This window comes from Bombyx mori, chromosome 13, assembly GCF_030269925.1.
Source record: "Bombyx mori chromosome 13, ASM3026992v2".
Classification (NCBI taxonomy): Eukaryota; Metazoa; Arthropoda; class Insecta; order Lepidoptera; family Bombycidae; genus Bombyx; species Bombyx mori.
This window is the reverse complement of record NC_085119.1, coordinates 925,672-946,657: the sequence shown is the minus strand read 5'-3', so window position 1 is coordinate 946,657 and position 20,986 is coordinate 925,672. Positions and strand designations below refer to the sequence as shown.

The following is a 20,986-nucleotide window of genomic DNA, read 5'->3' as shown; positions in this document are numbered from 1 at the left end:
GTTGGTACAGTTACGACCAGGTCTCCTTAGCAAGTCGTAGCGAGCGCGCGTCCTAACGAGGCGACTCTGGACGTGTAGATCCAGGGAGACACTCAACCCAATGCATCCAGGGTCACGGTCCTCAGCTATGAGACAAAGATTGAGGAGGAAGAGGAGCGGGTTTGGTAAATGACAAAAAACATTAATTCATAATTTTATTATCGTCTCTTATAAAGACAAGGTTTAAGCGTCAAAGCGGGTAGTTTGGATTTCTTCACGGGCGCGTCTCGTATTTTCGTGAACTCCATGAAGTAGAAGACGGTGTGACTCTTGTCCAGTTTAATTAGTTTGAATCCGATCCGCTCTACTGCTTTAGTAAAGTCCTCAACTTTTTCAAAACGACTCTCAACTTCTGCTATTAGAAGATGGCCTCTGTAAAAATAATATTGGCATGGATGGCATTATTAATAATGCTTATTTCAGTGACCTCAAATTAATACAAACACACGCAATTACATTATGATGAAACATTATTGTATTCTCTTAAATAAATATCAGAATATAGCTGTTATGCCAAACTGCAGATAGCTGTTGTCTCTTAAAATACTTTTTTTTTTATAAAGAATTTCGCTCCAACGCCTTTGGCATTGATTTTGCCAATGTCAAAAAAATATACAAAAATTACAGGTGCTTAGAGAGGAAAAAAATTACTAAATCTAAATACAAATAAATTTGGTCACTTTTTCCATACGTGAATCTGTGATTTTAAGAGCAGCATAAACAACTATATGTTAGACTAACTACTTTAAAGATAAATATTATTAGCAGATATAAATTTACACAGAATATTTACATGTTTAGAATAGACTAAAGTTAATAAAGAATTAATATTAATAGACCGGGGAATGTCATTTGGAAGGATATCATAAAGAGGGGATACAATATTGGGGCAGTCGAAGAATATGTGATCCAGGGTACCCTCATCAAACCACACTAACTAAGAGAATGGTCACGGACTCTAATTTTGCCAAGAAAAACAGCAGAGCAAACATGGCTAAGTCTAAGACGGATTATAGCTGAGACAATTTTTTTAGGGAGATGGCAGTGGGAGGAAAGCCAAGGCTTAGAGGGCAGGGTCGGTTGCAAGTTACCATAATGCTTACCTACTGACTGACGAGAAATCTTCCAGTTTTCATTCCAAGATTGAAGCATATTAGGTTTTGCCAGGGAATGTAAATCTCGAGGAAAAATTTTGTTATACTTCTTAAAATACTTACCCAATTTTCAATATTCTACTAGCTTCGACCAAGTACTGAGTGAGTTCAGTGCCCATTAGTGCTAAACAATAGACTGCAACATCCATGGACGCTGCCAGCAGTGGGGTATGTGCTATGTTACACACTTCTACACTTGGTGTAGTGGCTACCAAATCAAAGGACCGAACTGGATGGGGTACACGATGTGACAGCGCAGCTTCTCCACAACCCATATCAGCTATTTTATGTGTTTTAGGCCTGTTGGAGTAATAATTAAGTCATTCCAAAATTTACTGATTTGTAAAATAATTTTTAGCTTAAGCATCCTTTAGATGTACCCAATTTAGTAAAACTTGAGCAATCTAAATGTTTTAAACGATTTTTATAATCTATTCATATTAACTTTGACGAGCTGCATGTAATTTTACTATGTATCTGTTAAATCAAGCTGAGAGAAATTATTACTCAGGTAGTTTTCAACAACAGTATAAAGTTGTAATACGTCTTAATGAAGAACAAAATGTCTAGAAAAGCATCAAATTCTACAATTCATTTGTTTTGCTGTGGTTACATTTCATAATGCCTTTAAATGGAAAAATAAACACATCGTGATGACATTTGTGATAAAGTTTTTCATATATACTTACATTTTCTGAATCCTCTTTACAATTAGGTCTAATGGATTGATGGGCCACTTCTTGAGTTGTTGCTGGTAACCTTCATGGTAAGTTTTGAAGGCAGCGGGATCACTCTGGAATAATTGATGAGCTTCTGTACCTGATGATGTGTATAGTTTTTCATTGAGGTACCTGAATTGTGCAGCTGAAATAATCAAAGCTTTCATAAGGAATTTATATAAACATTGTAGTTGAAAAATAAGCTGTCATGTCCATAATTAATAAATACTATTGCTTATTTTTAATGCCTAAGTATTTCTACAATATACTTGCTAACTGGACAAAACAATCAGTGAATATTCACTGATTTTTTTTCCAGTTAGTATATATATACTGACAGAACTGATATCTAGTGACAGAGTATAAGTAATTAAATGTTCAACGGTTTACACTAGGTAAGACTAAATAAAAGCAGGTAAACTAAACACAACATCAAATATAAAAAAAATTAATGATTTACTGTCCAGTTATAACCTTTTAATCTTTCAAGCATTCTCTCCCTCAACTTGTTTCCGTTTCTCACATTAACAGTAAAACGACTTCTCAATGAGTTTTCTTGTAACATCTTTCTTAGTTTTTCTTTTTTAAAATCAATTTTAACATAATTTGATGCTTCTAATTTATTTATATTTTCATCCTTGCTGGTTTTAAGGTGTTTTGCTTTCTTTCCTTTGCTTTCTTTAAATAAAATATCTTCTTGATCATCATTCTGTAATTGTTCATTTAACTTTTTCCTTTTTTCATTTATAATTACTTCATCTACTTTGTCTCCATTGAGGTCAGAAACTTCAACATAGTCATCTGGTTGTGAGTTATTTATACTTTTACGTTTTTTTGTTCTGGTTTTTGTAGTATTTTTTAATGTACTATCAGTAACACTTGTGTCTATGGAATGTTTTTGTGTACTGTCACTCAAATCTTTATTTACTTCATTAGATTTATTAATTTTTGATTTTTGAAACTTAACATTTTTTTTTTTTATTTTGTTAACATTTTTATTTTTTATTTTATTAACATTTTTATTTTCTATATTTTTGTGATTTTGATAATTATTTTTACTGTTAGATTTAGTGATATTTGATTTCAGTAAGCTGACAAAATTATTCTTTTTATTTGTATTTCCATCTTCATTTACTATTTTGTTACTATTCTCATTCTTGTTTTTATTTTTCTGGTTTTTTATCTGATTGATTTTTTTGTACTTTGTGTTTAAATTGACTTTATTGGCACTTTTTGGAAACTGCTTGGTGTTGGTTAATTCAATATTTATTGGAGTTTCAGTTTTCAGTATTAAGTTTTGTGATTTTGCCTGAAATAAATAAGTAAACATGATATGTATTAACCAGAACTTTGGCAATTTATTTTGTGTCATCATTGTTAAAAGATTAACATTTATTTTATTGTTTTTATAAAAATAAAGTAAATCGTCATAATCAACAAGATAAATAGATACATTTATAGTTATTGTTAGTTCTTCTATATCGTGTCACTCTTGACAGAGTGGTCGTGATCGTCATGTGTGTTGGAGGAAACAATATCCTCCAACACAATTTTATATAAACGCAGCAAGCATGCTTTTGTTTTACTTTAATATTCATGAAATAAATCGCACCTTGACGGTTTTCCTACTGAATTTAATATTTGATTTGGGCACATAACTATCCCATTCCGGTATTTTGAACATTTTAATTATAATTCAACTCTCTATTAAGAATACAGTATTTTCTTCTTCAGTCCAAACATTTGCTAGATACACACTAAATGCTCTCCGAAGATGTTTTTTTTATTTTATTTAGGTTATGTTTTCTTCTAATTTATCCGTCGTGGTAGATGTCAATTTGACATTTTTTAGTTACGTATGACAGTTGACAATGGTAGTCTTTTTATTGACAATGTCAAAATCAGTTTTGTTCAAGACTGTTTGCAGTTTCCAGTCTCTAGCAATTAACTTTTATTTTTGTTTGTAACGAATTGATATCTAGATCTACATAGCTTGAAAAGCTTAAAATGAAAATTCATATAACATAAAATAATAAATAACTTTTATAAGGAACTTCATAAATTACCTAAAGTACCTACTTTTTCACGTTGTGATTTTATATAAATGACGTAGACTAACAGGTCCATTCTAGTTAATATCACTATTATTTTTTAAAGGTCATTGTTGTTGTTCGAAGTTCTTTGTAACTGGCTGCCATTGATTCCCAGGATGTTAAAAAGCTGTAGATTAAATAAAATATATAAGATTTTATTTAGGTTCCTGTTTCGTAATTGATTAATCCCTTTATTTCTGGATCTACTCATTAACGCGCGAAATTTTTATCGATTTGGTGGAAATGGGTCATTAATAAAGGTAATTTAATGTGAAACCATAATAAGAGTTTTTTGTTCTTTGATATCTGATGGGCATCGGCTTCCACTATTCAGCTCATCGTTATTTATCTTTCTATCTTGTTTTCCTCATCGTTCATTCTTCAAGTTAAATTTTCCAGAAAACGATTGAATGAATGAAGTCGCACTTCCCAGAACGCAGCATTTTAATGAGTACCTAGGTTTGAAGAGTGGGACAGGTGTAAACTACAAAATTGAGATTTAGTAGACCTCATGTTTCAAGATGAAGGGAATTCTTGGCAGTGAACCCATAGATTAACGCATAATTGAGATTTCAATCTCATATCTTCATGGTGAGTGCATTGATACTAAGAAGTTTGTTCTTCGGTAGCCACTTAATGTGGACCGTGAGCCCGTCTGCTTATTAACAAAAATACAGAACTTTAAACGTAGGTACTGCCACGGACTATGGATGAATGGTGAATAGTAAGATAAGATAGGCTTAGCGAAATCTGTAATATACATATAACCGTCTGATTAATCTACGCCAGCGCCAAGCCACTTTCAGCAGGTCTGCATGTCTTCCGCAATATATACATTAAAAGTGAAGTCCTGATTTCCCCCTACATGTCTAAAAGCTATGACGCGCATGTCCGCCACAAGACATGCGCAAAGAATTAGTGGTATCGCTCTCAATGCGCGTGTATCATATTTACAAAATATTAACCAATCCAGAAATTAACATATGAAACATCAGTATTACATGCAGGAATAAAATACGAATTTTATTAGTATTATGTAGTATAGCGAGTGTATTGAATGTTTTGATAACCTTTAATATTTAAATGATTGCTTGATTAATGTATGCAGCGTGAGAAAATATCCATGTGAGTGATTTTCTATGTACTTTAGTCTTATAATACATTGGTTTTGAACACGATTTTTAACACCTATATGATATGTTTTTATTATGAAAATGCGATACATTTTTTAAGTATATACATACATATTAAATTGGATATTCCAAGCAGAAATTAATTCTATTTTTTTTGACTTCAAAAGCAAATGAGTTTGGTGACAACTCTAAGTGGTATCAGCGTTCATGGACAACGGCAAGGCCAGTGATATAGTCAAGTGCTTCCTACTGGCAAGGATCGTGTGCAGGTTTCGTTTGAAATATGACAATCAATTACGAGTATATATGACGTAGCGTTCGAGAAAATGTTAAATTTATTTTTATTTTATATTAATATATTTAGAGATAAACTTAAAAGTTATCGAGTCAAAAACCTACAAAACGTGTTTCTATATATAACTTCAAAAATTACTTAGCAACTATAATATAATTCGGAGCTATTATACAAAAAAAAAATAGGAAAGTAATTTGTTTATGTACTTGTATATAATTTTATAATTGACTTCAATATTATCCGATCCAGTATCCCAAATTCTGTTTACTTTTAAAGAAAATAGATTCCACAAAATGTTAAACATTTGGCGTTCTATTATTATTATTATTTTTATTACTTTTTATTGCTTACATTGGTGGACGAGCTCACAGCCCACCTGGAGTTTAATGGTTACTGGAGCCCATAGACATCGACAACTTAATGCGCCACCCATCTTGAGATATAAGTTCTAAGGTCTCAAGTATAGTTACAACGGCTACCCTACCCTTCAAAACGAAACGCATACTGCTTCACGGCAGAAATAAGCAGGACGGTGATACCTACCCGTGTGGACTCACAAGAGGCCCTACCACCAGTACCTAATTACGCAAATAATAATTTTGCGGATTTCATTTTTATTACACGATGTTATTCCTTCACCGTGGAAGTCAGTCGTGAACATTTGTTAAGTACGTATTAAGTAAGGAGTACGTTTAATTATTGTAGCTTAACTAAAGAACTAAATTACTAAATAAATATACAAAAAATATTCATTGAACTGAACTTGACATATCTACCGAATTTCATTTAATTGTGTACAATAAACAATATTGTTTAACGTAAGCAATTTTATCTGCATGGCTGTGTGGCCCTGGGGGTGTCAATGTCCGAATTATCGGCAGTGACAACATTCGATCAGTAAGTTTCTTGTTCTTGTCGAGGCAGAAAGTGCGACTGTCAAACCCATTGCGACAGGAGCCCTCTTCTTCGATATAGCGAAGGCGTTCGACAAAGTCTGGCACAACGGTTTGATATACAAACTGTATAACATGGGAGTGCCAGACAGACTCGTGCTCATCATACGAGACTACTTGTCGAACCGTTCGTTCCGATATCGAGTCCAGGGAACGCGTTCCCGGCCCCGTCACGTCACAGCCGGAGTCCCGCAAGGCTCCGCCCTCTCCCCGCTACTATTTAGTTTGTATATCAATGATATACCCCGGTCTCCGGAGACCCATCTAGCGCTCTTCGCCGATGACACCGCCATCTACTACTCGTGTAGGAAGAAGGCGTTGCTTCATCGACGAATTCAGACCGCAGCTACCACCATGGGACAGTGGTTCCGGAAGTGGCGCATCGACATCAACCCCACGAAAAGCACAGCGGTGCTCTTCAAAAGGGGTCGCCCTCCGAACACCACGCTGAGCATCCCCCTCCCGACTAGGCGCGTCAACACCTCCGCCCCCCCATTCGCCCAATCACGATGTTCGACCAGCCCATACCGTGGGCCCCGAAGGTCAAATATTTAGGCATCACCCTCGACAGTAGGATGACATTCCGCCCAAGGGCGGATCCAGCTTTGGCGCCAGGAGGGGGTCACATAGTCAAATTTTCGATGCGCTCGTTCCCAAATACTTGCCATCATACAAAGTTATTATATTATATTAAATAAATTAAATATTGAAGGTATGTAGTTACATAAAATCTGTATAGTGTCAAATTATATAAATAAAATCATTATGTTCAATTAGTGGTTCACCTAAGTCCTGGAACCAGTTCAGGGGGGGGTCATGACCCCATGACCCCCCCCTGGATCCGCCGTTGATTCCGCCCTCACATCAAGACGGTACGCGACCATGCCGCCTTCATTCTAGGACGTCTCTACCCGATGATATGTAGGCGAAGTAAAATGTCCCTTAGAAATAAGGTGACACTCTACAAAACTTGCATACGCCCCCTCAAGACCTATGCAAGTGTAGTGTTCGCCCACGCGGCCCGCACTCACTTAAAATCATTCCAAATTATTCAATCCCGTTTTTGCAGGATAGCCGCCGGAGCCCCGTGGTTCGTCAGGAACGTCGACCTCCATGACGACCTGGACTTAGAGTCCATCAGTAAGTATCTACAGTCGGCGTCGATGCGCCACTTCGATAAAGCGGCACGACACGAGAACCCTCTCATCGTGGCCGCCGGTAACTACATTCCCGATCCTGCGGACAAAATGGAAAGCAGTCGACGTCGCCCAAAACACGTCATCTCGGATCCCCCCGATCCACTAACGGTGCTTCTAGGTACTTCAAGCACCGGTCACCGTTCTCGTCGAACCCGTCGCTTGCGACGAAGGGCTCGACGAGTAAATTAACTCTCAGACACAGACCACTGAATTTCTCGCCGGATCTTCTCAGTGGGTCGCGTTTCCGATCCGGTGGTAGATTCTGCGAAGCACGGCTCTTGCTAGGGTTCGTGTTAGCAACGTCATCAGGTTTGAGCCCCGTGAGCTCACCTACAAAAGTTAGGGTTACGCTGATATAGCCTCTCAAGGCTCTCAGCTTAGGTAGGAAAAAAAAAAAAAAAAAAAGCGACTGTCACGAAATATAATAGAATATGTTAAAGAAACGAGAAATTGCAAATTATTAATTATTTTTGGTACATTTTGTCGCATTCTGCATTGCTGTATTATTCAGTGCAACCTAACCTAAGCATCAGCCCGCTGAGTTTCTCGCCGGATCTTCTCAGCGGGTCGCGACTCCGATCCGGTGGTAGATTCATACGCAAATCAGCTACTCTTGAGTTGTTAGGTCTCCTTCGGAGGCGCTCGGGTAGCTGTTAGCAAATCCCACCCCTCCTGGCTGTGCCTTTGCTCGCCCACCTGCCCTGGTAAAACTGGAAAGGCCTCCGAGCCACCAGTAAATTCTCAAACATAAAAAATATATATTATTCAACTATCATCATTTTCATCAGCATATCGTCTAGATACTTATTGAATAACATAAATACATTGTATTAATAATACTTAATTTGATGGTCACTAAATTGATCGTTCATTCTTATCTCACGACTGAAATATCAAACGTACCTAATTTAGTTTGTCGAACAAACCATACATTGCTGGTTAGTAATATAGGACATAGATATGTTCTGGACTCATTGCCGCATTGCGTCTTAGGTTCGTGTTGTTGCCGTGTGATTAATACCCCGCTGCTGTAGCGCGGACTCCGTTTTCGACTCCCGATCAGAATCAGTATCTTTTATCGAATAATTTACGGTATGGTAGCTGACTATTTTTTCTTCTTTTCTTTATTGCCCTTATAGGCGGAGGAGCATACGGCCCACTTGATGGTGAGTGGTTACCGTCGCCCATGGACTTCAGCAAGGCAGGAGCAGAGCCAAGCCGCGGCCTACCGTTAAGTACTCTCTACAGGCCTTGTTTGAAGAAGGACATGTCATAGCGCTCGGGAAACACCGTGGAGGGGAGCTCATTGCAAACCGGATGGTGCGTGGCAAAAAATATCTCTGGAAACGCACGGTGGATGAATACAGTCGCTCCAGGTAGTGTGAATGAGCTCTATTCCGGTGGCGGGCGGTGCGATTGTAAAAACGAGATGATGGGTTTATCTCAAATAATTTTTCAGAGCATTCCCCATGGAACATACGGTACAATTTACTTGTTTTAGTATCACATGAAGTCGTTTTAACCTAAATCGAAGTCGTCGTGGCATAAAGGATAAGACGTCCGGTGCATTCTTATCTAGCGATGCAACAGTTTTCGAATACTCATAGGCAAGTACCAATTTTTCTAATGAAATACGTACTTAACAAATGTTCACGATTGATTTCCACGGTGAAGGAATAACATCGTGTAATAAAAATCAACCCCGCAAAATTATTATATAATTTGCGTAATTACAGGTGGTATGACGTCTTTTGAGTCCGCATGGGAATGTACCACCGTCCTGCCTATTTATGCCGTGAAGCAGTTATGCGTTTCAGTTTGAAGGGTGCTCCACCTTTTGTGCTGTAAAAACTAAGACCTTGGATCTCATGTCTTAAGGTGGAGGCTATGGACTCCGGTAAACACTCAACACCTGGTGGGCCGTGAGCTCGTCCACACGTACATATGTGGACTATAATATGTTTATGATACAATAGTATACCTAATAGTACATATTTAGGAAAACAAGAACACAAACGCACAAAATCACGGGCCACGTGCGTGCTTATTATCTGGACTAATACGTCAATTGACGTCGATATACGGACTATTTGACGGATACCCTGATATATGGTAACTAGAGTACAATCAATTTTAATGTCTCTATTTGCAGAATATATATATATATAAGTTTGTCGTAGGAATGAAAACAAGTTTACAGTTTGTGCCGATCGTGATACTAATCGCTTTTCTATATTCAGAACAACATTTTACGATGTCTATGCTATGATGAAAAAAAAACAATAATCGCTATTGTTGTAACAGGCAAAAGGGTTCAACAAACAGGTAGGCAGCAGCTTGGCTCTGCCCCTGGCATTGCTGAAGTCCATGGGCGACGGTAACCACTCATCATCAGGTGATGCTCGTCTGCCAACAACGGCAATAAAAAAGAAATTTATATAGAAACAGTCATTATAATTAGTGTAAAAACAAAACAAAAATTTCAACGTATATTGCCAACTGTTTGCGGGTTCCGATTACAATGATATGATATCAATCTGAATTTTTATGTTATGCATGTACATACATCGCTTCTAATGTATAGTTCTGGCCTTGCGTCTGTTACAGTCTGTATCATTTGAAATCTGAATCATATTACAGAGTTGGTCGTCCTTAATGCCCATAATTGCCAAGAAATTGTTATGAAGTATAATTACATTTTTTTATGGCTTATTCTTTCTTTATTCACTGATCAAAATGTTTTATCAACCTGTGTCAAAAATAATTAGGTATAATGATGGTTAGAAAGACGAAATGACTGGTCACGCAATTTTTACATCTCCTATTGTTGTTATTGTGACCGATTCGTTTGGAATTGTAATATGTAGTTATGAAAAAAGAACATTGTTGCCTCACTTTACGGAAATCTTTTTCACATTTAGATTGTAATGGTAGATAATTGTTATTTGATTTAGTCTCGGAAAATGTATTGACATGATAACATTTTATGAGCTAGAAGTTTCGACGGTAAATTACGGGAGCCGACATCTGTGTTTCCTTCTGATTTTTGGTTTGTTGTTTCAGATGATAAAAAGGTAGAGAATACAATTTAGAAACAAATAGTCCAGGTGATGAATAGAGGACGATTACAGGAATGGGTTACTCTGTGGTCAAAAGATCCATCATCAAAGGGCGGAGGGACAAAATTGTAAGTTTAAATTGTAAATTGTAAGTAAGTTGTCATATCAATTATTTAAAAAATTTTAAAGTCGTAGTTGCCTAAAATATTAGACTCTCGGCGTATTCGTATCAAGCGATGCGACTGTGCCGGTGTTTGAATGCCGCAGGCTCAGCACTTATAATTTTTTCTAATGAATACGCACTTAGCACATTTTCAAGAATGATTGATTCAAGAAGAAATCTCTTAAAACGTATGATTTGCGGAATTACTGGTGGTAGCGCATCTTATGGGTACTCATGGGTTTGTATCACTACCCTATTTACTTCTTACGGTTAGATCGGGGATTTAGACCTCATGTTTCGATGACCAGCGTTGGTCAATCTCGTGGTGAAGTCGCCGGTAGTCACTCCACACCAGCTTATAGGCGAGATCATTCAGCCCTCTACGGAAAAAGAGATTTCTTCATTTATATTGTTTTTATTTGGTTTTGACCAGTTCATTCATTTTTATAATCTGCGAAATTCTCTGCAATTGGCTTTCACGTAAAGATTCTTTCTGCGCGAAATACCCTTCTTAAATGAGATTTGATTCGGGTGGCAGCAGCTTATACACACATACTACCACCGTCCTCGTATCACTGTGATCGTTTGTCTCCGCAGGTAACGGTTTCACAAACGTAAGTTTTTGTTAACAGTGGAACTGGCGCTGCCGATGGAGCATTGTGACGATAGCGGCCATAGCGCTAATATTCTACAACGCCGTTGCCAACATCTGGTTGTTGCATCCCACCGCTTGTCCCGTCATCTCAACTGCCTCTCCCTCAGATCCTCCATCGTGCGAACCATGCATAGACACGGTACCGAATAGCGCAATCGACGACGATCCGATCGCGAAACTCGACTTGCGATTAGGAAGGTGGGACGGATCTCGAAGCTACAGACTCTTCGATTACGCGGCTGTGGGAGAGCTATACTCTGAAGTATCAAGCAACAGTAAGGTGTGCCTCGCCACTCAGAGCTCCATCGAACGCCTCCACGAGTTGCTAAGAATAGCCGCGCACTGGACCGGACCTATATCAGTGGCTGTGTTTGTCGCTGGAGATGAACTAAGACTTTTGAGAGCGTTCACGACATGGCTATTTCGATGTCAACCAGAAATATATTCAAGAGTTGCCTTACATATTGCGATGCCAGCAGAAAGACCAGGAGTGCACGGTGTAGTACCGAGCTGGGCAAGGGATTGCCGCTCGAAGCCGTTGCCTCCAGGAGAAAGAAGGGCAGATACAGTAGCTTGGAGGGCACGACATCCATACCCTCAGAACCATATGAGGAATCAAGCACGGAAGAACTGTCATACTTCTTACGTTTTTCTTGTCGATGTGGATATCGTGCCGTCTAAGGGGATGGCAGCATCGCTCGATAAGGTCAGTATCCGATTACTTCATAGAAAACATGTATCAAACATTGTCTCTGTTTACTTCACACACTTATATATAACACTGCCTGATAATAACTTTTACTCGGATGGCAACGCGAATCGCAGCCGCCACCACGGTGCACCATTCTCCTGGTGCCAGCGCGCTTGAGTGACGGCAGCGTACGGCGCAGCTTCCACAATCTCAGGTCGCACCGTGACCATCACCGGGAGGAGAATACCTTCTCACAGGGGCCAAACGAACGACTTTTCTTTTTATGAGCGAAAAGTTATTTATTAGTAGTATAAATGCGAAAACATTGAAATGGCTATGAAATGTAACGGTTTATTTTTCGAAAATATACGAAATTAAATACTTTTATAAACAACATTGGGCTAAGGGTACGTTCAGATGAGAAATGCGCATCAAATTCATATCAAACAAGATTCTTAATACAATAGTAATGTTTATAAGTTTGCATTCCATATCTTACCCTCTATTATCTTATCTTCTAGACGAAAGATTGGCTTTCTGGCTTACCTTGATGGTGACCGGGCGTAAAGGCAAGCCGTGGTTCGGTCGGCATGTACAGGGAAATCGCCCCTCGCTATCTTAAACTACTACGCACCCAGCCTGCACATACAATATGAACCTAGCTTAATTTTCTTTTCAGTTCTTGACAACAGCACCTAAATGCTCGCTCTGTGCCTATGTTGTTCCGACATATGAACTAGACAAACGCGTGGCGACCTTCCCTAGCAGCAAGTCAGAACTTTTACGCCTCTCCAGAAATAAATTAGCCATTCCGTTTCATAGAAAAGTGTTTATTTACAACCAGTACGCTTCTAATTTTTCTAGGTGAGTTTTTGTATATACTCTTTTCATTTCTAAAACTCTTGTGGGTCGTATATGAAGACATCAGTTTTCTGTGTCTGTCAGGGATTCAAAGAAACACGATTCATACTATAAAATAGTAATTTTCTAGAAAATTCTCAGCACCACCTCTGTACTCAAAAACGGGGTAGCCATTTTAGAAATTTCAGGAAATTTGTGATTTCGATCTCACTTGTTAAGATGAGTGAGGCCATTCAAACGAGATTCGATGGCAGGTCCTGTAACATTCAATCGAAGTTTAATTTACTCTCAAGTTTGCTTTGTTTAAACTTCCAATCCGAACCAGATGGGAGGCGAGTGGAGGCAACGAGACCAGCGAGACCCACATCTCCCATAACGTGACCAACTTCGAGCTGTTGTACGAGCCCTTCTACGTGGCTCCGGACACTGTACCTGCTCATGATGAACGGTTTCTGGGCTACGGCTTCACGAGGAATACACAGGTTATTAAAGAATAATTTAATTACGTTTATATTGTATGTACACATAAGTTAGAGGTGCGATTAATTCAAACGAGAAATTAAATATTCGTATATCAGTAATCGTCAAAGCCGGCCGTTTCCCACTGCTCCTTATGAAATCCACAAAATTTCGTTTTAACCTTTAAAAGCGCGAACCGTCGATAGATCGACACTCTATTAATGCGTATAAACTGCGGAGCGTCGGAATACCGACTATTGCGCACACAGATCATCTGTGTTTCTATGACCTGTGATTGCGCAGTTTGATTATAAATTATAATAGGTATTTGGCATCGATTGCGCGAAGTGTATAAAATTTTTAATACGTTAATAACATTTTATAAATAACCATTTAAAATTATTTTGCTGTGAAATCAGGTTTGATTTTTCTATTTTTTTTAATTACTTAATTTTTATAAGGGTTTTTTGTCAAAAATTCTTTTAATTTATGCAAAATAAGCTGAGCACTAAAAGGGTTAAGTTGCTGCGTGACTGATATCACACTTCATGAGTACCTACTCCGTCACAGAAAAAGGCGGGATGGTGGCACCTATCCATGCGGATTACTGCATCCTACCAGCTCAGCAGTAAAATCAATTAGCGATCATAATACACTGGTATAATATTTACAGAACGCTTCTCCGAGCACTCATTACTTGAGGTATATCTTAGCGCGGAGGTGGAAATGAGGTGAAGCCATTCTATGCGGACGCAGCGCAGTATAAAGATTGGTCAATTGAGAACTAAATATTTTCTTTTATATTAATTGAAGCTTTTTTTTATTGCTTAGATGAGTGGGCAAGCTTACAGCCCACCTGGTGTTAAAATATGAAACTCCACGATTTACAAATTGTGAAAGTCTAATTCAAGAAGAAATTCTAATCTCATATGTTCGTAATAGTCTGAATAAGGTTGTTCTGGAAACAAAATTGGGAAATTTCATAAATCACACTACTGATATACTGATTAAGGCTTCATTTGTCAATGTATGGAGTTTTCTTTCTCCATCTCCTGAAGCAGATAACATTGTGTTCAATGATATATTGAGTGGCGCGATAAACAGTAACCTTGGCGTCGTGCCAGCCACGCGTTATCCGGTATGGAGAAGGAAATGAGTTCATCATGATTCCGTCATCCAGTTTTCTAAATTACTCCTCAACGGATTTTGTATTGGCATCTGCGTTAGGGAATACCAATAAAATCGATTGGTATAGCTTTCGCACAAGCAGTGAGTGAGTAATTTTGACATTGTAATACAAAGTTGACCCGATCCATTTGCAGTTAGATCGAAATTTCAGAGACACATTTGAAGAACGGCCGTTCTCACTTCAAAACTGTTGGACACTGTTTTACCGTAGAAATTGGTGGGGTGACTGGTTTGGGAATTTGAATTTGAATTATTAGGTCGTAATTTTGATTATTCGAACAAATAGATGAATGTTAATGATCGGTTATTGATTAGAATATTATACTACTAGATACTACTCTCGCATCGTTTATCCGTAGTAGTGTTTTCGATTACAATATCCAGTCCTCTGAGGTGAGGATTTGATACATGTCTTTATTTATAAGTCTGCACAGGAAGAACGGAATGTCTGTATTTTCAAAGGATTGGGAACATTTTTAAGGCCAATGGTTCTGGAAATGTTTTGTGTATTAGCGACGGGCAGATGGATTAAATGCTCGTCGCTCGTCTAATAAAAAACAAAGGGAAGCATGGAATGTCTGTATTTCCAAAGGATTTGGAACATTCTGGAGGTCAATAGTTTTGGACGTATTGTGTGTATTCACGGCGGGCAGATCGATTGAATGCTCGTCTAAGAAACAAAGAAATACCGTACTGTTCAGACTTGAATACGTAAACCGAAATGCGGCAGAGAAGTAGGACTCTAGCATTAGTTTAGTTCTCAATAATAGAGATATGTATTCTTTTACTTTAATATACTTTAATATAGGTATGTCATGAAAAATGTGCTTGGACTGGGATCAAGTCACGATACATTACTGGTGGTAGGACTTGTCAGTCTGCACGGGTAGGCACCACTGCCTATTTCTGCCATGAAGCAGTAATGCGTTTCGGTTTGAAGGGCGGGGCAGCCGTTGTAACTATACTAAGACCTTAGAACTTATATCTCAAGGTGGGTGGCGCATTTACGTTGTAGATGTCCATGGGCTCCAGTAACCACTTAGGTGGGCTGTGAGCACACGCGTCCACACATCTAAGCAATAAAAAAAACATGAATATAATAAAATTTAAACAGATATTTAGATAGTTATATTGAGGAACGTACGCGAATACCGATTTGCATCATGTACTAAACAAAATTAGTTTATTTATAACATTTTCAAACGTATCGTGAACGCGTCTTGGGAGTTTTCCTATGTTTTTCACGATTCTATGTTCATAACAAGTATCTCAAATCAACACGGTTTACAATTTAATGTTTCGTCTATTAAGACAAAGCTAAAGATTGATTATAAATAAACCTAATGTATGTTATGAGTTTCTTCGGACATTTCATGCGGTCTATCAGACGTGAATTAGAGAAGCTTATAATTTTGGGTCGCATAGAAGGCAAGCGTGCTGTGGGTAGCGCCAGCCAGATGGTCAGATCTGGTAAAGGAAGCAGTTGGTGGTAGTCTATACCATGCGGTCCATACTACTCATGATCGAACACTATGGAGGAAATCACATGTGGTCGCGATCCTCAGCAGTGAGGTAACGATGAAGAAGAAGAGGATACAAGACCAGTATATGATATATGTGTGTCTTGTATGGATGTTTATCTAATAGCGAGGCTCCTAAAGCATGTTATGTTGCCCCGGAGTATAACTATTTCGACATTTCAAAATATTCATAAGCCTCATTAAATTAACTAGTGGTCTCCCAGTAGTCGAAATTCGACTTTAATTATTTGAAATTATAAGGTTGAAATAATGTTATGACAATAGAACCATAATAATTTACCATAATAGTTTATGGTTCTATTGTCAAAGACTATAACCACAGATTTCGGGATATAATTAAAAATCATTTCGTGCGTTCAATCTCGTGCTTAAGTCAATCATAAAGGAAGTGGAAGGTTGTAACATAAAAATAGGGATTTTCGTCTGTTTGTCTGAAATTTTGTTTGATTGATTGTTGACCAATTGAGTTGGTGCAATAATTATTAAACTGTTACAATTCTAGGTGAAATAACTGGCACTAATAATAGCTCGGAACAAATCACGCACGGTCATCCGGTCCTAGTTTAGGATTCCCTGTGTTATGGGTATCAGAGACTGATAAAAATACTTATAGGTATATTATGTTTTAAAAAATAAATAACTTAATAATAAACACCCAGACAAAGAGTAAACGATGAGAGTAGACGATCTGTTCATTACACAATGTTTTCCCGATGTGGGAATCGAACCCGCGACCCTAGGCGCAACAGGCAGGGTCGCTAAGTACTGCACCACCGAGTCAGTCAGTGAAAGTAAATTTCTTTCGCCTCTGCCAAGTATATTTGGAATTTGGGTATTATTTTTAGTCTTCTTCTTCTTCTTTGACTCCACCTTGTCCCACTAAGTGGGATCGGCACAGCGAACTTTTCTCTTCCATTCTCTTCTATCAGCCGTCATCTCAACACTCACTCCTCTCTCTCTCATATCGTCATTCACACACACTCCATCCATGTCTTCTTCGGTCGACCTCTTCTACCTTTACCTTGCACTACCATTTCCATACATCTTCTAGTCACATGCATCTCGTCTTTACGCATCATATGTCCATACCACACTAACCTTCCGCACTTCCCGCCGTCTCAAAAGCTCCGGCCGGTTTCCGGCTCGGTCCGGGGTAGGGCGCCGGCTGTGAGCGGCAGGAGTTTTTGTGAGGTTAAACTCCCATATACGCACGGCGGGTGGGGATCCGGCGATTTTCTCCTGTTGAAAAAAAAAAACCCTCCGCTCTTTATGATTTTTAGTGATCATACGAAATAGACTAACGAATTATAAGTTTCAGTTGGCATTCAGGTTGTTCATTTTCAAACAGTTCCATAATAAGTACTACATATTAAATCGTGGACATAAATTACTCTAAATACGTATGTACAAACAGTTAGTGGATATTGACGCCACAGTGGTAGGCACTTGGCAGGGTGCCAACGCGAATAACTGCAGTGGTAGTCCTGACGTCACGCTAATATTGGGCTAACAAATTCAAGGGTATACAGTTTATATAAGTTGAATAATCTGATAAACTAGAAAACATACTTGAGTAGAACACGTGCAATTCGTGGATTTATCAGATTACGAACATACGAGGATCAGAAAATCTGTTCAAATTTGTAACGTGATCTATTTAGAACAGGGGTTCCCAAACTTATATTGTCTACTGCCACTTTGAGAATAAATTATTTTTTAGCGTCCCTATATTTTCACTTACTTAAAATCACTATAGGGAGGCGGACCTCGCCCAAGTCCTGGATAACCAATTCTAACCAGCGCCATCTAAGCGGGCTCCGGATAGTCTGCCAACCGAGAGGGCTGGTGGTCGCAGTGCCGACAACCGCCGGTCCGGCGTCCCGAGGGGGAGGGTGATGGGAGAGATGTACTCCGCACTAAACGCTTCATTTTCCCCCCTTTGCCTTTTCATGAGTTCTGTCTCATGCGAGGTTTGGTTGTTGAGCGACAGGAGGTTTTAGTCAGTTCGACTCTGACATGCTCCGCCCTTCACCCCCAGGGAAGGCAGAAATCTGGCGATTTCCTTCTGACAAAAAAAAACCTAGAGCTCGGTGCTAAGAGTCCTTAGGCCTGCAGCGCCCACAGGGGGGCTTTATCGCCCACTTTGGGAAAGGCTGATCTAGAACCATTAACTATTTGATTTAAAAGGCACGCGTGCTACTACTGTGTCAATAGCGCAGTAAATGGCACACTGACATAAATATTTTCGTCACTAAGCCGTCATGTGTGACTCGAGAAATAAGAACATCGGTGCTTTAGAGTACTGTTATGTGTTCTTCTCGAAACGAAGTTTGAAAGTCCTTCCGTAGATACATTTGATTGTGACCTTGATAGTGTCAATGCTTACCAGTGGTCGCTGTCATTTCAGATCTGCTTGACCGTAAGCTTATCTACCGACGTAGCCTAATAGTCCATTAAAAATTATGGGATTATAAGTATATATGTACTGGATATGAATTTATCTTATATTGCGATTTTTTAATAGAGCTCATACCGATTTGGTCTCTCTGAACTCGAAGAAGAGAAGAACTTGAACAAGGTTATTCGATATGACCCATCAAGTTTAAACCGAATATCCGAGATTCATGACGAAATAATAAATAGAAGCAGGTGGATTATTATTATCTATCCATACAAATTAATTAAAGCTATTATTCTAAAATGTTCAGATAATAAGAGAATGTGTTCAGTGGCGTGCAATTGGAGAAACATATGTCTAGCAGTGGACTACTATAGGCTGATGATGATGATGTGCAGATGATAAATTTGAGAACATTATTCTCTGTATTGATAACAGCATAGGTTTGACATTTACGCGTGATAACCCAAAAATTGTCGTTTATTTTGTTATTTATACCTTAAACCATCTTCAGACTGTGTTATTGCAGATGGCGCAATTTAAAAAATAAATAAAAAATTAACTTGTTTTCTTAATTTTTATAATATGTTGGTTCATTACATAGATTCGCAGTTATGTATGTCAAGTTGCATATAAAACATAATAATATGATCACGGATATAACGATGAAGTGTAAAAATTTAAAAAATAATTTATGTACATCTTATTGCGTGGTAACTCCTCTAATTAAATCAGTTATCATAATTAGCAACGACACAGTTTTGCGACAAAAACTATGTACAAACAATTAGTACTGAGTGATAATTTGGCAAATTGTTCAGTTTGGCATTCTTCCACCAACCCATCTGTAAACAACGCTCTGAGTATTAACTATTAAAGATTAACACGTCCCTTGATTGAATGTTTAAAATGTGTAACACGATAAAAACGAAAGAGCTTATATTCCGAATCAACAAATCACAAAAGCAATTTGAATATATAATCAAAACGTAAAAAACGGTAATATCATATTTCGAACGTTCTGAAACCGGAGATTAATACTGTTTATTCAATTTTATTCGAAGATCAATATCGGATCTATAAATTTCAGCGCTTGTAATAAAGGTACCGTGAATTCAACGCGTTAAAAAGGTTTTATTCATAGTTGCCTTAATTATTTTGTAATTAATGACTTATCTTTTTTTCAATTTTAATCAAAGGAGAACGTGAAGTAGTGGCTGTTGAAATTAAGCGCTAGTTTGTTGCTCAAAATTTTTTAGAACCAGTAATTATTCAAAAGTATCGTTACTAAATACCGTAGCTGATTTAGTTCGGAAATGCATTTCAGTCTAGTTTTTGTAATAGATTTTTATTATAACAAGGAAATAAAGGAGTGGAGTAATAAAGGAAATAAGTGTGGCTTTAGGTTCTTGTGTTGATAGTGACCATGTTAACTGTAAATCATAGACAATATACTTAGTCTGGCCATAAATACTGTTACAATTAAAAATAAACAAAATATTACATTTGAATTTGGAATCTGTCATTTTAATATGATTGCTCATTGAGTTTTCTCATTTTGGCGCCAATACATTGTACAATATTTTGCGATACTAAAATGGAATGGGGTGATAAAGAGAACCGAATCGCTGTGATTGCATTACACAAAGTAGGTATGGAGCCAAATGCAATTTTTAAAACTCTCCATACGCTTGGTATTAGTAAAATGTTTGTGTACCGGGCTATTAATAGGTGCAATGAGACCTCCTCTGTTTGTGACAGAAAAAGATCTGGCCGTTCACGTAGTGTTCGTACGAAAAAGGTGGTCAAAGCAGTAAGGGAAAGAATTCGAAGAAATCCTGTCCGAAAGCAAAAGATTTTATCTCGCGAGATGAAGATAGCACCTAGAACCATGTCGCGTATTTTAAAAGATGACTTAGGACTTGCAGCCTATAAGAAACGTACTGGTCATTTCTTAACTGATAATTTAAAAGAGAATATGGTGGTAAAATCGAAACAACTACTGAAGCGGTACGCAAAGGGAGGTCAAAAATAGAATATATAAATAATATCAGATGTAGAAAAAATTTGTTTACGGATGAGAAAATTTTTACAATAGAGCAACATTTTACAAACAAAATGATCGTATTTATGCTCAAAGCTCTAAAGAAGCTTCCCAATCAGACGACAGAGTGCAACATGGGCATTATCCGACTTCAGTGATGGTTTGGTGGGGTATTATTACCTATGAAGGAGTGATTGAGCCATACTTTTGTGAAAAAGGTATCAAAACATCGGCACAAGTGTATCAAGATACCATTCTTGAGAAGGTAGTGAAGCCCCTTAACAACACCATGTTCAATAATCAAGAATTGTCCTTCTAGCAAGACTCGGCGCCAGGTCATAA

General features: G+C 38.0%; 2 protein-coding genes across 3 annotated transcripts in view; one reads left to right on the top strand and one right to left on the bottom strand.

The window, feature by feature from the left end:
• Window positions 1-181: 181 nt before the first annotated feature.
• LOC101739263 (ribosomal RNA-processing protein 8) lies at window positions 182-3,774 on the bottom strand. Its single transcript, XM_004926321.5, has 5 exons — window positions 3,525-3,774; window positions 2,387-3,221; window positions 1,883-2,057; window positions 1,257-1,493; window positions 182-411 (listed from the first exon to the last, which is right to left on the bottom strand). The coding sequence occupies exons 1-5, from the start codon at window positions 3,594-3,596 to the stop codon at window positions 198-200; spliced, it is 1,533 nt and encodes a 510-aa protein (XP_004926378.1). The 5' UTR covers window positions 3,597-3,774; the 3' UTR covers window positions 182-197.
• Window positions 3,775-4,787: 1,013 nt separating this feature from the next.
• The window catches only part of LOC101741912 (beta-1,4-glucuronyltransferase 1), a 31,029-nt gene continuing 14,830 nt past the window's right edge, over window positions 4,788-20,986 (top strand). Inside the window, exons 1-6 of one of the 2 annotated variants that reach the window (XM_062671655.1) lie at window positions 4,788-5,130; window positions 10,649-10,772; window positions 11,440-12,168; window positions 12,833-13,017; window positions 13,340-13,496; window positions 14,147-14,342. In XM_062671655.1, coding sequence (XP_062527639.1) covers window positions 10,719-10,772; window positions 11,440-12,168; window positions 12,833-13,017; window positions 13,340-13,496; window positions 14,147-14,203 — 1,182 coding nt within the window. In that variant the 5' untranslated portion in view covers window positions 4,788-5,130; window positions 10,649-10,718 and the 3' untranslated portion in view covers window positions 14,204-14,342. Of the gene's footprint in view, window positions 5,131-10,648; window positions 10,773-11,439; window positions 12,169-12,832; window positions 13,018-13,339; window positions 13,497-14,146; window positions 14,343-20,986 lie in introns of those variants that run through there. The other variant, XM_021348118.3, reaches the window with a different exon arrangement.

Bases quoted from the DNA above. Each gene is read 5' to 3' on its own strand.
- LOC101739263 (XM_004926321.5), bottom strand. From the start codon at position 3,596: ATGTTCAAAATACCGGAATGGGATAGTTATGTGCCCAAATCAAATATT. The intron at 3,222-3,524 runs GTGCGATTTATT...TATTTATTTCAG, and splicing joins TCAGTAGGAAAACCGTCAAG to GCAAAATCACAAAACTTAAT. The intron at 2,058-2,386 runs GTTATAACTGGA...TGATTATTTCAG, and splicing joins AATGCTTGAAAGATTAAAAG to CTGCACAATTCAGGTACCTC.